At 61.1% G+C, this 16407-nt stretch overlaps 1 protein-coding gene across 7 annotated transcripts in view; it reads right to left on the bottom strand.

Annotated features, from left to right (window-relative positions):
* Positions 1-254: 254 nt before the first annotated feature.
* PRKAR1B (protein kinase cAMP-dependent type I regulatory subunit beta) overlaps positions 255-16407 on the bottom strand; it is an 88170-nt gene continuing 72017 nt past the window's right edge. The window contains exons 10-12 of one of the 7 annotated variants that reach the window (XM_032604895.1): positions 14989-15110; positions 1962-2043; positions 255-1634 (exon numbers count right to left, since the gene is read on the bottom strand). In XM_032604895.1, the coding sequence (XP_032460786.1) occupies positions 1462-1634; positions 1962-2043; positions 14989-15110 (377 nt within the window). In that variant the 3' untranslated portion in view covers positions 255-1461. Of the gene's footprint in view, positions 1635-1961; positions 2044-5307; positions 6248-12941; positions 14463-14988; positions 15111-16407 lie in introns of those variants that run through there. The other 6 variants (XM_032604897.1, XM_032604896.1, XM_032604898.1 and 3 more) reach the window with 6 other exon arrangements.

Below are 16407 nucleotides of genomic sequence, written 5' to 3'. Positions count from 1 at the left end.
GGGGGCCAGGGCCTGGGGGAGGGGAGGGGGGTTGGTGTGTAACGGGGGCAGAGCCTCAGTTTGGGACGACGAGAAAGTTCTGGAGACGATGGCGGGGATGGTTACACGACAGCGTGAATGTGCCTGATGCCCCTGAACCGGACACTGAAAAATGGTGAAGAGGGGAAGTCTTATGTTATGGCTACTTTATCACAACAGAAACGAAACGTAAGGAATAAAATCATCTATGAAAGATTTCAGACCAAAACGCGGAGTCAGGAAGATGTACGTCATTGCACATTTAATGGCACATGCAGCATCCAGAACGTCACAATAAACAGGGCAGCGCTTACACAGCACGGAAACGCCCGCCGGCAGCGGCAGGGTCACCCCGACTAGGCAGCCTCCCCGGGCTGCACGGGCAGCAGCAACGGGGTAACTGCACTATTGCGTGTGTCCTTCAGGTCACCAGGAGGCCCGTGAGGCACGGGCCCCAGGCCCCTCCAGCTCACGTGAGAGTCGGCCTGACGACACTTCCGAGGGGGAATCGGTTGACTGATGACTTAGGTGTGTGGGCCCAGGGCTGGTCTGACTCACATTCTTCCTACATGGGGAGGGGAGAGGCTCGGATAACGGGCTTTCCCACCAGGGCGAGACTCCTGGTTAACGGGAGGCTTGTCTGCTGGAGAATGACTCACAGGGGACTCTTCCTGACAACTTCATCCAGAAAGTGTTTTAGAAAATCCGTCCACTTCCTCCCAAGTCTCCAAGAAGCTGCTTTGCGAAGACGTGGAAGGCAGTGGGGCCTCCCCCGGCCCCGAGAGCAGCGCTCACCGCAACTCGGAAAGCCCCAGGCTCCCACGGCGTGCCCTTCCTCTCCTGGGCGTCTCAGCCCAGTGAGGATGTCCCCTGCCTCTGACGGTCAGGCAAACTGGTCGGTGCGCCCAGCTTTCCAGGAGAGGGGAGGGTCACGCCCACTCCCCTAAACATGCCGTGGGCTCCTGGGGGCCACCGCCCTCTGAGGCTGGAGCTAGCTTAAGCCGCCAGGGCCTCCCCACCCCTGGCATCTTGGGAGGACCGTCTGTGGGGCGGTGGGGGTGGGCATTTGAGGGAGGGGCTGGACCCTCTCTCTCTTCAGCCTCAGCTTCTCACTCCAAGCCCAAGAGTGCCTGTGGGGACCCCCTGGGATGTCATCGCCCCACACGCCGGCCACAGACCGGGTGGCCTCGCATCACAGGGGTCGGCTGCCGGGTGCTGCCCAGCCAGATAGGAGAGGAGCGCCTCCCGGAGCTGGCCCCCCACCCCAGAAGACGTGGGGAGGAAGGCGGGTCCCTTACGAGGAGCCAGTGGGGGACGGGGAAGGGGGACGGGGAGGGGCCGCCACCTCTGGAGGTGACCCCTTCGCTCCCAGGTGAGCCCGAGGGAGGGGCGGTGCCCGCTGCCAGCCTCAGCTGGACGTGCGCGCACAGCAGGAGCGGCGGCTCAGACGGTGAGGGAGATGAAGCTGTTGTAGCGCTGGATGTTCCTCTTGAGGATCTCGGAGCAGGGGCCCAGCACACGCTCGAAGCGGGGCCGGTCCAGCTTCACGCACTTGAGGGGCCCCCGGGCCACCACGGTGGCCGCCCGGGGCCGGTTCAGCAGCAGCGCGATCTCCCCTGGGGGCGAGAGAGAGCATCAGGGCTGCGGATTTAGGGGAAAAGCGAAACCTCAGGACGCGAGGCCGCACCTGAGTGAACGTCCGCGCGAGCGCAGCCCACAAAGCACTGGGATGTACTTACACCATCGCCTGGAACTCAGATGGCACCGGGCCTGGTCCTGACCCACGTCCTGCCCTCCCGGGACAGCCGGCACCCAGGACAGGCCGCCAGGGTGCCCAGGCCTCGGCCAGGTCCTCCCACGGCCCCTGCGGACCTCACCTCAGGCCCTCCTGGGGCCCCGTGCAACGGCCGCCACCCCGGGAGGGAGCGGACCCCACAACTCACCGAAGTAGTCGGAGGGCCCGAGGCGCCCCACCTCCACATACTCCTCACCGGGGGACCGGCGCTGGAGGACGGAGGCTGTGCCCTGCAAATGCCAAGCAGACACGTGAGGGTCGGCCGGCTGGGGTGGGGCGGGCAAAGGCGGGGGTGCCCAAGGCCACCCCCGAGGGGCACCGCCCGCATCCCCCTCCCACTGGCTCCACGCCCCCCACCTAAAAGTGAGACGTGGGGTCTGGGAGCTGCAGCCATGCTCTGGCCCAGGGCACCTCCTGGGCACCACCATCCTCGCCGGCCTGGCTCCTGCCCCAAGCTATCTGCCCGCGGGCGGGGCACGGGCAGAATCTGGAGGTGCCTCCGAGGGCAGCGCTGCCCCGAGCTGACCTTGGCTTAAGTTTCAAGGACGGGAGGCGTGCGGCCTCGTGGTCACGCCGCCCCGCTAAGCGATGCGGCCCCCTGGCCTCCAGGCGGGGTGTCCGCGACACTGGGGCTCAATGATTAACGCCAGCCTAGGCAGCTTGGCGAGGCTGCGTTCCACACCAGAGACTCGGCCTTCGGGGGCCGCAGCCTCGGCAGCAACGAGCCGGCACCAGTGGCTTCCGCGCGCAGAGCCCCCTGGCCCGCCGTCTGGGGGCACCCTGGGGCTGGAGCCTCGTCGGAACCCGGCATCTTCCCCACACGCCCAAGGAGTAGCAGCAAGGCCTTATGAATCACCCCGCCAGCCCCACTGGCCTCACCGGCCGCTGCCGATGCCCTGGACGCACAGAGGAGCCTGGGCTGTCTCGCGGTGGGCCCGGCTCACCCTGGCTCACCCAGACCCGGCCTCGCGAGCGCTAGCCTGGCCGCGCCCGGGTTAACTGGTACCCCCTCCGCCCGGGCCGCAAGAGACTCGGTCAAAAGACCCCACCGGTGCCTGCCACGACTGGGACCTCCGGACGCCCTGGGCGGACCCACGCCGGCCCCACTCCAGCCACAGGGCCACTCGGCTCGCAGGCGTCTGGGGTGCTTACGAAGCTGGCTGACAGAGGGAGCCGGACCTGGAAGCAGCAGGCCATCTCCACCCGGCCCGGGCACTCCAGGAGTGCTCCCTGGGCCGTGTGCCCACAGACCCCAGCCGAGGGACAGGGCCTGCGGGACACGTGGTCCCATGCTGCCCCCACAGAGAGGAGTGGGGTCCTGCTCCCAACTGCCCCTGCAGTGGAGGGCAGTCAGGTCCAGGGATGACGGCACTGCGGCGCTCTTCTTGAGACAACGTTGCATTAACCTAACTATCGTTTACATGCAGCCTTTTCACTTATATAACTTACATGCCTTTCATTCCCATTTTAGACAATTTTCCACTTTACAACTGGATCATTTTCCTCTTCAGGACCCCAGGGACGGAGCTGAAGTTCCAGTTGATAGAATTACTCAGTGAAACTCCAGACTTAAAGCATCTGATGAGATGCTTCAAGCTCCAAACAACAGAAAACCCAAGTCAAGGTGTCTAAAGGCTACTAAGGGTAACTGCTCTCCCGCAGAACCGGAAGACTGAGACAGGGCTTTTAGGGCTGGCTAATTCAGCGGCCCACAGACGTGTCTGGACCCAGGCTTGTCCTTGCCTCCTGCTCTGGTGGCCTCAGTCGAGTCCCTGTGCTGGCACCGTGGCTGCCACAGTTCCAGGGGTCACCCAACGCCTCCCCCATGCCATCAGCAGGGAAACCCTCTGGAAGCTCCCGGCAACCTCCCCTCACAGCTCACTGGCCAGAGCAGGTCACGTGCAAGCGATGCGACTGGCTGCCACTCCTCAGGCTCTGCCCTGCCCGCTTGGGACAGCGGTGAGGATTAGGGCTCAGTGGGCACAGGAGAGCAGGGACGGGCTCGGGTGGGCCACCGTTCTGTTTCTCACTTGCCCCCCGCCCCGTGCAGACACCTCCCTGCCCTCTGCCTCCTCTGGAATCAACCGCAACCCCCGTGGCCACTGCAAGCATTCCCGTCCTGGTCACATGTGGACCGGCCCATCTTGCGATCGACGGCAGGTTGACGAGATGAAATCTGTTTCCACTGGGATGCACGGAGCTTTCCCACTCGGGACCTTGACACAGGGGATGCACGCGCACCCGTTCAGACTGATGTCATGACAGACCCTCCAGGCTGGACGGCACGAAGATGAAAGGTCCTCAGGGGGAGCCCCGGATAAGCAGGACCAACAGGGAGCAGGCGGCCGCTCCACTCGGTCCTCACACGTCCCAGGGCTGCAGGAGCGCATGACCACGGGACCATGTTGCTCCCAACAGGGTGTGCACCGCACCACTCTCTTCCCGCTGCTGACAGCCCAGCCCCCATGGGGCAGTGGGGCCACGAGAGGAAGGGCCACAGGGACAGAGCCACGGCCCCCAGGCGTGCCTGTGATGACCGTGGGGTCACCACTTCGCAAGACAGACGCTTCCTCGTTCTCCACCGCAGTGGTTCGGGGGCTCTTTGCTGCAGCAGCTGAGGCTGACAGGCCACCACCCCCAAGCCCTGACGCCACGGCAGGACGTTCCTGTCCTGGGAAGGCACAGCCGCCGAGCCCGAGGGCGGGGAGCGAGGGAAACGGGCAGACGGACTCGATGGGGTGGGACCTCCAACCAGCAGGGCCCGGCGTTCCCACGACACGGGCCACAGGCGTGACCAGCACACGCCCGGGTCTTCCCATCCCAGCGAAATCACCGCAGCCCTGGAATAGCCGTCCTGTCCAAGCTCGTTTCCCAGACGGGCGTGAAGGCAGCGTAGACATCCTCAGGGAGTTGAGAGCCGGAATTCTGGGGGCTGGAGAAACACACTTGCCAAAACTCTAGATCATATTCCCCAAATTTCTCATTGATTCCAACCCAACTCTAAAAATAAATCAGGTCACATAGGAATCAGCCAGGGAGGATGCACGAGGAAAACGTCACTGCTGGAGTCTGGAGGAGAAGGGGTTACAAAAGGCCCGTTCTCCTTTCAACGCTTTTCATTTTTTAAATTTTTCTACAAAGTCGAAACCCACATCAACTCTTTGGTTTCGACAACGGGCACGCGTGACCTTTATGAGACAGAAACCAGCCAAGGTCGAGGAGAACGCACTCGCTGAAGCAGGGCCTCAGGCTTCCCGCTCCCTGAAGCAGCCCCTCCAGCCCGGCATAGAGCCCCCTGACTGGGTCGGGCGATGGCACAGCCGGGAGCCGCGGTCCCGCCCGTGCGGGCCTCGCCCTCCCCAGGGACATGGCCCACCTCCATCTCCTCCAGCCTTCGGGCCGTCACCCACTCCTCCTGCCTGTGAGCCAGACTCCGCTCGAGGGCGGGGAAGCCTACGCAGGCACGGGCGCCCCAGGATCCACACCCTGGTGGGGTCAGAGCAGACAGGTCAGGGCTGTGGGCCGCTGGCCCCGCGCCCACGGTGCGGCCCGGGGTGGGGCTGGGGGACGTCAGGGTCAGCGGCTCAGTAGGGACGGCACCTGGTGAGAGAGGAGCTCCCGCCAGGGACCCGCAGCCGCTCCGGGCAGAGACTGGAGCTCGTGCGCATCCGGCCCAGCAGGGGAGGGGACACACGAGCGTGTCAGTGTGAAGGCCAGCCGTGCAGTGAGCAGTCACTCTCAGATCCCACTGACACCAAGTTCAGGGAGAGCAAACACTATTTATTTTATTTGAATAAATATCTATCTTAAAAGAAACAGTATCACAGCCATAAGCAGGAACCAGCATCACCTCCCGTAAGCTAAAGGACAACTGAAAGAAGAACACAGGAGGCAGGTATGGGAAGGTGTGAGGACAGCAGCCTCCACCCGAAGTGCCCTCGACACGGCCTGAGCCCCGCGCTCCGGGCGGCTCCCCACGGTCCAAGCCCGGCTCCACGACGTGCTGGCCGCAGTCAGGGGAAGGCAAGGCACAGCCCGAGTCTCGGTTTCCTCGTCTGCAGAAGAGATACGACGCCGGCCACCGCAGACTCGGGGAACCAGCGCGCGCAGGCCTGCAGCAGCACGGCCGTGGTGGGGCCAGAAGCCGCCCTCGGGCCACCCAGCTCCCGGCCAGCGGGCAGCGGTGGCTGAGGGAGTCGACACCCCCGCACGGGGATTCGTCCAAGACAGCGCATCTGCTGGACTTTCCACGGACAAATCAGGCGTCTTTATGGCAACGGTCTTTGCACGCTGCTTATCTCTCCGCCCCTGGTGCCAGGAATCCCGTCCGGGGTAAAGCAGGACCTCGGAATCCAGCAAATGAGTTCCACATCTGTCTGTCTGGGAACGCCTCATGCTGTGTGTGGATACCAGGGAAACCGGAGCTGGGAACGGCTGAGGATGGGAAACACAGGCCCTCAGGGTTCCTCCAGCCTCCTGAGGGGGGCCGAGGGCAGGGAGGAAGATGGTGCTTTTAGACTTTTTGGGGGGGGGTGCATCCCCAACTTTTAAAACTGTTTCTTACGTTAATTAAAAAAAAAAAAATCAGGAAGGAGCCAAGTCAATGAGAAGGACTGTAGGAGGGACCCACACAAACGGTCACGGGGGCAGAGGAGGTGGCGCCACCCTTTTCTGAAGATGCCTCCGTGTCACTGGTCTTATCCCAGCAAGTGACATTTTACAGGCATAATTTTTTAAAATTCATTTTAGGAAAGGCTCTCATCACTGAACTCAGAAGCTCTGAGCTCCAGGCCTCGGCACCTAGAAGCAGACTTGGCAGCCTCACCGGAATCTTCACATACGGGAAGCTCCCGGGGACACACGGCCGAGGAGGCCCGAGGCACACGAGAGCGTGTCAACCTGGGGGCACCGCGTGTGGGCTCAGTGTGTCCGCCCACAGGGGATGTGGTCAGGTCATTGCAAAGCCCAGGAGTGCCCGCCTGGCCGGCACTGGGAGCCGTCCTCACCAGGGCAAGGGTGACTGAGGTGCACGGGCTGGGGCCTACAAAAGGGGGGGGCTCCAAGAGGATGGGTCCCCAGCCCCGGCCCCCAGATGACAAGGTGACGAGGAAGGAGATACGTCAGGACCTGGGAGGCCCCTGGACTCCTCTGACCCTCTCGGTGGACCTCAGAGCCGCCGAAGACAGGGCCTGGGCGATCCCGGGTGTGAGAGCCCCCCCGTGGGATCAGGAGAGGTGCTGTCGAGCACCAAGCAGACACCAGGTCGGGGGTCATCTCCAGCTCCTCTAAGATTCAGCAGTTGTGCTCCTTGGTATTTACCCACAGGGTCAGGTTGAAAGCTCACGTCCACACGAAAACCTGCACGAGGATGCTTACAGCAGCTTTATTCATAGCTGTCAAAACCTGGGAGCAACCAAGGTGTCCTTCAGCAGGTGACGGATAAACTGGTTCATCCAGACCAGCACTAAAAAGAAATGAGCCATCAAGCCCTGACAAGCCACGGAAGAAACTTACACGCGTACCACTGAGTGACAGGCGCCAGTGAGGAAAGGCTTCGGGCTGTGTGCTTCCAACTACGTGGCATTCCGGAAAAGGCAAAACTAGGGAGACAGTGAAAAGACTGAGCGTTGGGGCGTGGAGGGGGCGACCAGGTGAGCAGAGGTGGCTTTCACAGCAGGGAAGCTACTCTGTGTGATACGGCAACAGCCGACCTGTCCGTATGCGTTTGTCCAAACCCACAGAACGTACAGCACCCAGAGTGAGCCCTACCACGGTGGACCTCGGGTGACTGTGAAATGTCCATGCAGGTTCATCGATCGTGAGAGACGCACCACCTGGCGGGGGTGTTGGTAGTAGGGGAGGCTGTGCCCGTGGGGGGGCGGGGAGGGGCTGGTGGGAAATCTCGGCACCTTCCCATCTACTTTGTTATGAACCCAAAACTGCCCTTAAAAAATAGTCTCTAAATAAAAAGAACTCTTCTGAGATCCAGATACCTCTCATTACTGGTGACCCGGCTGGCATGGAGGACAGAGGTCCGAGTCGGCTGGGACCAGTGGACACGGGTGCAGTGTGGCTCCCAGCCCAGCCTGGCTTCTGGAAAAGCGTTCCTTCTGGTTCAGTCCAGAAGGAAAGTTTATCTTCCTGCTACTTTCTGGACCAAGACTGCCGTCCTTTGATACTGACCGTGGCCAGGGGCACTGCTCTCACTCCCTGGACGGGGAGGGTCTGGCACCGACCACGGAAACCCAACAGCAATTAACGGAGACGGAGACCGCACTCACCCTGCGCAGGTGCCGACCAGACTCATCACCTCCTGGCGGGGCCCCCGAGGCTGAGCCGTGAGGTCTGCCGCCCGTCGGGCGGAGGGCCAGGGTGAGCCCCTCAGACTGGTTCTCGAGCAAGGGAGGGTCCCAGGACGGGAGCAAACCCACCAGGCCTGTGGGAGGCCCCTCGGGAGCCGGAGCCTCAGGGCGGGATGGCTGTGGGCGTCTGGCTCACAGGGAAGCTTGGGCAGCTGGACGAGATGTCCCTGACCTTGCAGGGGACACGGGGTGGACGTCCAAACTCCTTGTCCAGAGCGGAGGGTGTGTGTGGTCCTGCTGCCCCGAAGTTGGCACCGCCCCCCGCCCCCACTCAGCCCCCAGCACCCCGCCTCCCACCACACCTGGTGCCCCTGGCCTCGTGCCCAGTGTTCCTCTGGATGCCCTTCCCCTTCCCCGACCTTCTCCATTTGGAGGACTCCTACTCATACGTCAGTACCCAACACACCGCCACTCGGGGTCACTGCTCCACCTCCCTGGCCTTCCCTTCTCCATGTGGGACCCAGGGCCAGTCTGTGGCAAGGGGTGTGGGGGGCTCTCCCTCCCCTGCAAAGTCACAGCAAACTGCCCAGCGGCGGCCGTCGCCCCCCCCACCCCCCTCCCCCAGTACACTGAGCCTCGGCCTGGCACACGGTGGGGGCACGGACGGGCTGAGTCACAGATGGCTGTGACCTCGGATCCGTGCATTGTGGCCTGCGGCGGTCTCCGTAAAAGTTCCCGAGACGACGGCGAACTTGGAACACCCTTGAGACGTGAGTGGCGCAGCATCAGCTAGGAAAGCCCCCGGGCAATGGCAGCGACGAAGGGGCTGCTTTGCAGTCGCTTCAACATTGTGGACATTCGTAGAAGTGATTTGCAAAGAGAGGGGATGATATATCCAAGCTCACGTTTCCATGGCAATGCCTCCAGCTGTGCAGCCTGCCTGGCAGCTGGCGGGGAGGGAACCCGCTCTTGTCCAGCTGCCCCCAGGCCCCGAAGGTTCTGCCAGGTGTGGAATCTGGCCACGGGGAGGGTTGCAGCAGAGGGGACCTGAGACCCAGGCCTGGCCCCACCCACGTCCTCTTCCCAGGGTCTTCCTGGAGGGAGAGGAGGTCCAGGAAGTAACCTGAGCCTGCAAGCCTCATAGGACTTGGCACGGTCTCCACGCGTCGGGCCCCTCCCTGCCAGCCCCACACGCCCTTTCTCCCTGGGGGAGGCCCACCAGGGTCTGTCCTGCCAGACGCAGCCGGGAACGCCCGCAGGTCCCACTGCTGGCGGCCGAGAGCTCCTCGGGCTACAGGGCGTTTCAGGCTTCAGTAACTAGAAGAGGTTCCGAGAACAGCCAGGCCACCTACGGCCCCCCGGGCTGCTGCAGGTCGGGTCCTGAGGGGCCAGGGATGCTTGGGCCCCCGGGAAGACCCACTGGTGCTTTCTGTTCTCACGTCTGTGAGGCCCCAGGTTGACAACCGCAGGTCTGCTCTGGTCGGCTGAGAACATGCTCCAAGAGCTTTGGGGGTCAGGTGTCCGAGGGGCTGGCAGCGCCCACAGCTTCAGAGACAGCTGGTGTGAGCACACAGAGCTCAGAGACAAGGAGCCGCCTGCCAGGAGGCTTGGCACGGAGACCCTGGGGTCACGCGAGCCCAGCTCTGCCAGCCCCGCCTGGCTCCCAGAGGCCAGCACGTGATGTTAGGGACTCATCAGGCGTCTGCAGGAGCCGTTTCTCACGTCTGTGCAGGTGCGGGTCTCTGCCAGCGCCTCCACACCTGGGGAAACAGCTCCCAGAGCTGCCTGTCACTGGCCCCAGGCTGCGCTCACCCGCATCCACCCAGGAGAGCAGAGGGATGGACTGAGGTCCAGCCAAGGGCGGGGGCCCGGGGCAACCCGCGCTCCCACTCCCCTAGATGAGGCCTTGGCGCGGCCTGAGGTCCACAGCGGGGGAGCGGGACCCGGCCGGTCCACGCGCAGGGAGCCGGGGGCCCGGCACCAAGGCCAGCGTGGCCTCCACAGGCGTTGCTTCCACAGAGAAAGGGCAGCACCAGGCCTGCCAGCCACGGGAAGCCGCGAGCCAGGGTCCCGCAGCCCCGCTCCGCTCGCAGGGCCAGCACTCGCGGCAGGAGCCCTGGGCCCCGCCCCCTGCAGCTCTGGGGCCTCGGAGCAGCCGGGCCCCTACATCCACCTGAGCAGAGGCCTGAGCGTTCCAGAAGGGTCGGAAGGCAGTGGTACTGGTCAGGGCTCTCCGGAGAAAGAGGACCAACGGCCTGTGCACTTGGGCAAAGACTTACGTTAGGGAATCTGCTCACACGACCGTGGGGCTGACGTGCAAACTCTGCAGGCAGGCCGGCAGGGAAGAGTGGGTGCCGGGACTCGGTCCAAAGGCCAAGGCCAGCTGCGGGGAATCCCTCTTCCTGGGGGACCTCGGCCCTCTTCTTCTTAAGGAGGCCTTCAACTGATTGGAGGAGGCCCACGCTCACCACAGAGGTCAGGGGCTCCACCCAAGGTCAATTGACATCGGTGTCAACCGCATTTGAGAAGCACCTTCACAGAAACACCTGGACACCCGCGTTGGACCAAACATCTGCGTCCTGAGGCCTGGCCGAGTCGACCCATGAAATCAGCCCTCGCAGCGGGTCCTGGGGCCTGGGCCCCTTCCCAGCGCATCTGCAGTGGGAACGTCCTTTCCTGTCCAGCTGTCGGCTTCGTGGGTGTCACGAGAACACGGGGCGGACGATGTGCTGAAACACATACATGTGCAAGCAGCCTGTTCGAGGGAATCTACACAGATCTTCCCGCCACGTCCTCTAAAGGCCACGTCGGCTCATCCCTTGGTAGTCTTGGGAGAGAACACGGCTGTGGGGCGGACACCACACCCCCTTCAGATGCGGCCGGTGACCACTTCTGGCCCCATGGGAAACAGTGGCTTGAGGCTGCAGAGGTCTCTGCGGCTGCATTTCAGTTCTGAGCGTGTGACGCCTGTGAACCCTGAGGCACCACCGTGACTTACCCAATTTGGTGGACCACAGAGGAAAAGGGAAGAAAATCCAAGTTGCCAAGGAAACCACTTTGAATACATTTTACGATGTTGTGAGAACCGTACCTTCCAAGGGGGCTGGGTTACACTCCGGGCCGTACTATCACTGTTACTGTGACTCTGCCCCCACTGCCACCCCCCCGGTCAGCGTTGGGGGGACACTCGGCCACAAAGCCGAACTCCCTCAACAGAACCAGCAGTGTCCCCGTCCCCGAATCGCTCTCCCAAGGCCCTCCTCAGACAGCTTTTGTGGCAGGAGGAGTCAGGAGCCCCTGGAGAGAGTCCCCAGCCCACCCATCACCATCTCCTGGTGATTCTACAAGGAACACGCTGCCCATAACACAAACCACACAGTCGTGGCGCCAGGTTCGCCCCCGAAGACAATCACGGAACTCGGCTCTGACGGCCTTTAATGGATGAGCTAGAGCAACGACCAGCCCCAGAGCGGCAGAGAAGACGCAGACAGACACCCCCGGCCCAAAGGGCGTCAGTGGAAGGGCGAGGAGGTGGGGACACGCAGGAAACACAGGAAGCAATTTGCACACCACTCACACTGCTCTAGAGAAGTGCGGGATGCTCGGACACACACGTGCACACACGCGCTCATGCCCACACTGAGGGCCCAGCGCTCCCAGAGCCAAAGGGCGGGTCCAGAGCAGGGATGCAGGGGCAAGACACGGCGCGTCTGGGACCCGCTACCTGCCATCGGCGTGTCCCTGGGGAATGACCCCACAGGTGAGGTCAGACTGCACAGCCGTGGGGCTCACATTCAAAGCTCCCATTGTCACAGTCCCTGTAAGCTCTGTGAGGAACCCCGCTGACCCGTCTTTCACATGGCTTCACAATTTTTCCACCCGTGGCCTTGGCCCCAGAGAATAACGGACGACTGTCTGTGTTGGCCAGAGCTGCTCACTCCCTGGGCCTCAAAACCGAGGCTGCAAACTCAATGGCCTGCAAGTGTGTGCAGAGCCCGCCGGGGATGCAAGGGGGCAGGGTGAGGACTGGGGCAAAGTGGGGAGCGTGTCACACCCGGGGCAGCCGCCTCTTGGGTCCAGCCGGCTGCAGCCAGGCAGGGATGCAGATCCAAAGTGGCCAGATCCAGACGTTCAAGAAGAAGAGATCTAGGTTTTCATGTAAAATACCTGATTTTTATTTTATTTTATTTTATTTTATGTTTTGGCTGCATTGGGTCTTGGTTGCTGGGCACGGGCTTTCTCTAGTTGCAGCGAGCGGGGGCTACTCATCGTTGCGGTGCACGGGCTTCTCATTGCGGTGGCTTCTCTTGTTGCGGAGCACAGGCTTTAGGCGCGCGGGTTTCCGTAGTTGTGGCTTGCTGGCTCTAGAGCGCAGGCTCAGTAGTTGTGGCTTGCGGGCTCTAGAGCGCAGGCTCAGTAGTTGTGGCGCACAGGCTTCGTTGCTCCGCAGCATGTGGGATCTTCCCGGACTAGAGCTCAGACCCGTGTCCCCTGCATTGGCAGGCGGATTCTTTTTTTTTTTTTTTTTTTTTAGCATCTTTATTGAAGCATAACTGCTTCACAATGGTGTGTTAGTTTCTGCTTTATAACAAAGTGAATCAGCTATACATATACGTATATCCCCATGTTTACTCCCTCTTGTGTCTCCCTCCCTCCCACCCTCCCTATCCCACCCCTCTAGGTGGTCACAAAGCACCGAGCTGATCTCCCTATGCTATGCGGCTGCTTCCCACTAGCTATCTGTTTTACATTTGGTAGTGTATATATGTCCATGCCACTCTCTCACTCTGTCACAGCTTACCCTTCCCCCTCCCCGTGTCCTCAAGTCCATTCTCTAGTAGGTCTGCATCTGGGCAGGCATATTCTTAACCACTGTGCCACTAGGGAAGCCCCCTGATTTTTAAATAGTGACAATTAATTCAAATGTTTTTTTAAAAAAAACACGGTGCAGGCCAGTGCAAACCCCAACACCCCTTGTGTCCGACGGCAGGCTCAGCTGCATTTGGAGAGCGTGACCAACTTTCTGCTGGAACGTCCTCCAGAAACCATGAGCCAGACACTGGCTACCTTCGCAGGAGGATCTGAGATAAAAAACACAGACCTCGAGGGACCACAGTTCCCTCAAAGTCCTGAGAGTAAAGCCCCGGAAATGTTCTGAGTCAAGCTGTAACTTTCACCCCAGCGGCTTGCTTCTGGGGAGAGCAGGCGCGAGCCTTTGAGATGACCTCTCTGAGGTCACGGCCGGGGCGGGAGCTGAAACGCAGGGTTTGCGGCCTCTCAGGTCTACGGAGGGGAGACCTGGCTGGCAGGAATCATAATTTGTTCTGTCTGTGGTTTTTCCCCTTTCTTTCAAGAAACATTGTTGAATGAGTCACCCACCCCAGGACAGGAATGCCGCCTGTGGGTGGATCCCTCAGCAGGGTTCCTGCAGAAGCACCCCCAGCCCTGGGTCTCAGGTGGGAACCACGTCCATCATTCGGCTGCAACCCCAAGGGCCCTCCCGCCCGAGGCTCAGTGCCGAGATGTGGACCGGTAGGTAACAAAGGTCCCGGTTCCCAAGCGCACACTGTAAAGCTCTGTGCTGGAGCCACCAGGACCCTCCTGAGGTGGTTCTCCTGCTGACCCCACAGCCTCCCAGATCTCTCCTGCATGATCAGCAGGCAGGTGGCGGGAAGAACCACAGGCATGCCCTCCTAGGAGGGGCTGCTGCGGGAGCCCAGATAAAGTCCCCACAGAACTCGCGGCTCACAGGGCGGGACTTTGTTTGTGGACTGAGGCACAGAGGTGGGCAGGCGCCAGCCAGCAGGACCCGGAGCATCCTCGCCGACAGCAGCAGCCTGGGAAGTCACTTCTGTTGTTTTAAACCAAGAAAGTGGCTCCAAGTCCGGCGATGTCGGCCAAATGTCACCAGGGGTTGAGCCTTTGTCACTTCCTTTCTGTGCACCAACCCCAAGGCTGGCACCACTCTCTCTGGACAGCACAGTGACCCCCTCTGCGGCTGCGGCCACGACCAGAGCGGGCTTTCAGACTCGAGCCGCCCCAGCCTCTGCCGCGCTAAAGGCTCCTGTTCTCCGACGGCAAAACGCGCAGCTGGAGCGTGTGCTTTCCCGGGCAGGCGACATAAATTCTTCCCGCCAGGAGAGCCAGGGAAGTAGGAAGTGAGCCAAACTCACATAGTTTTGGGTCTGTGTCATGGGGAGGGTCCCATGGCGAGGCGGCCCCGGGGACCGTATCCTAGGCGCAGCCCCAGGCGGGGGGGGGACACAGCGGTCATGCAGCTGCTCACCCCCATCAGTGACAGGCTGAGCATGGCGGCTTCGGATTACGGCCCAGAGCCAGCTGTCGCGCTGGTGGGGGATGGAGGAGGGAACAGTGACTCACGCGGGTCCAGGTGGAGAAATCTGGCGCCCATCTTCCAAATTAAACTTTTAACTGGAGACCACTGATATCCACACGCAGTTGTAGGAAGCAGCACAGAGAGATCCCACGTGCCCTCAACTCACACATCTCCCCCAAGAGGATGCACTCGTCACGCCGGGTTCCGGCTCAGGGCGCCCCCACACCCTGGCCGTGTCCCGATCCCCACGTTCACCTTCACACCTGGCGTGCTCAGTCCGTGAATGTCTGCACGCGTGTGGGCTCGGGCACCCGACCCACTTCCTCAGAGGAGATCCCGGGATTCTCAAGGGCGAGGATACCCAGTGGGAGGCCTGTCCGCATGCAGGATGAAGGTGGTGGGGGGACGGAGCGCGGGGACCAGGGATGCTGGTCCCCAGGGGAGGGGCACGTGCAGACCGGGCGTCCCCCACTCCCGGGCGGCCCTCCTCGGCTGGGGACCACGCAGAGCCCTCCCCACGCCCAAGGCGGACTCACCTCTGTGATGATGAAGAAGTCGTCCCCAGGCTCCCCCTGGACCACGATCTTCTCTCCGTCCTCAAACTGGACGGGCTCCAGTGCGTCAGCCACAGTCAGACGCTCCCACTTCTCCAGGGACTCTGCAGCAGGGGACACGGGGGCGTGGGGGTCACGGGGGCCAGGGGGGGTCGGGGGGTCAGCTCCCCACCCCAATCTAAGAAAACACCCACATGGCCAGCCCCAGGGTGATGAGGCTTTGTTCCATCACAGGATGAACAAAACAGAAAGCAAATTTCTGTGCAGGAGGCCCGGGTATTTTCACAAGTGAGTTGGGCCCAGGGTGTACACAGCTCAGCAGGTGGACAGGGCTTCAGAACTGGGAGCGATTCTAACCTACATCACAGGTTTAACGTAGATGACAGGCACTGGACGTTGAGTCCAAGTTAACTCAGGATGAAATGCCTTTGTTATCTTCAGAAGAACAGGGCTGCCTATATATTTGCAAACAGTATAATCACAGCTCAGCACTAGGGCTACCAAGGGGTTTAAATAATTCAGAGGTCGAAGCAATTCCCTGTTCATAAGACACCATTCAGTGCCATTCAAAGAGCATACAACTGTATTTACGTGGCTAGAGGTGTAGCATACCTTCCATTATTTTGGGTCAAAATACTTCATTCCAATGGCAAGTTTACTTCGATACTTGCAAATTCTGTAGATCTTTCCACCCTTTCTCACGCCTTCCCTTCCCCGTCACTATCCACCCCTAGCCCTCAGGAAGGAAAAAAATAACAGCGTGCTCCTTTTATAAGAAATTAATGATTGCCTGATTAACTGTTTCTCTTTTGGCCAAAGAAACTTTTCTGGCCCACACTTATCAGCTGCACGATGTAGGTCAGCCGCTAAAAATACAAAGCAAAGCATTTATTTTAGATCTCGAGTAGGAGGGGGATTTCTCTGCTTGAAAACTCCTGCCAGGGCCACACGCTGAAAAGGACACGCTTTTGACCAACCCCGGGGCTGGAGCAGAGTCTGGAGCCGCTGCCAGCACGCTGGTCCAGCAGCCTCCATACCGGACGGGAGCTGCCCCGTGACCCAGACCCCGGGCACCCTCAGGAGGCCGGCATGGCGGCGAAGACGCAGGTGACTTTGGAGGGTCACGGTTGGTGCCGAGGTGGAAGCTGGTGCTGGTAAACGTGTGACTGCTGCTTGGTTTCCTTCCAGGGAGATTTGATTTTACAGCCTTGGGCTTAGGAAATTCTCGTCCTCCTGTTTGAGCGGTGGGTTTTTCTATTGGATTTGAGACCTGGAACCCCAGTCCCGAGGTCGGAGAGTCAGAGCTTCCACCCTCAGCAGCGTAAATCCCAGGACAGAACTGCTGGAAGAGACGGAGATCGGGGCGATTCCTTGGCCCTGATTTCTGAAGCGGAAGCTTTG

This window comes from Phocoena sinus, chromosome 15, assembly GCF_008692025.1.
Source record: "Phocoena sinus isolate mPhoSin1 chromosome 15, mPhoSin1.pri, whole genome shotgun sequence".
NCBI classification, from domain to species: domain Eukaryota; kingdom Metazoa; phylum Chordata; class Mammalia; order Artiodactyla; family Phocoenidae; genus Phocoena; species Phocoena sinus.
This window is presented reverse-complemented; position numbering and strand designations above follow the sequence as displayed.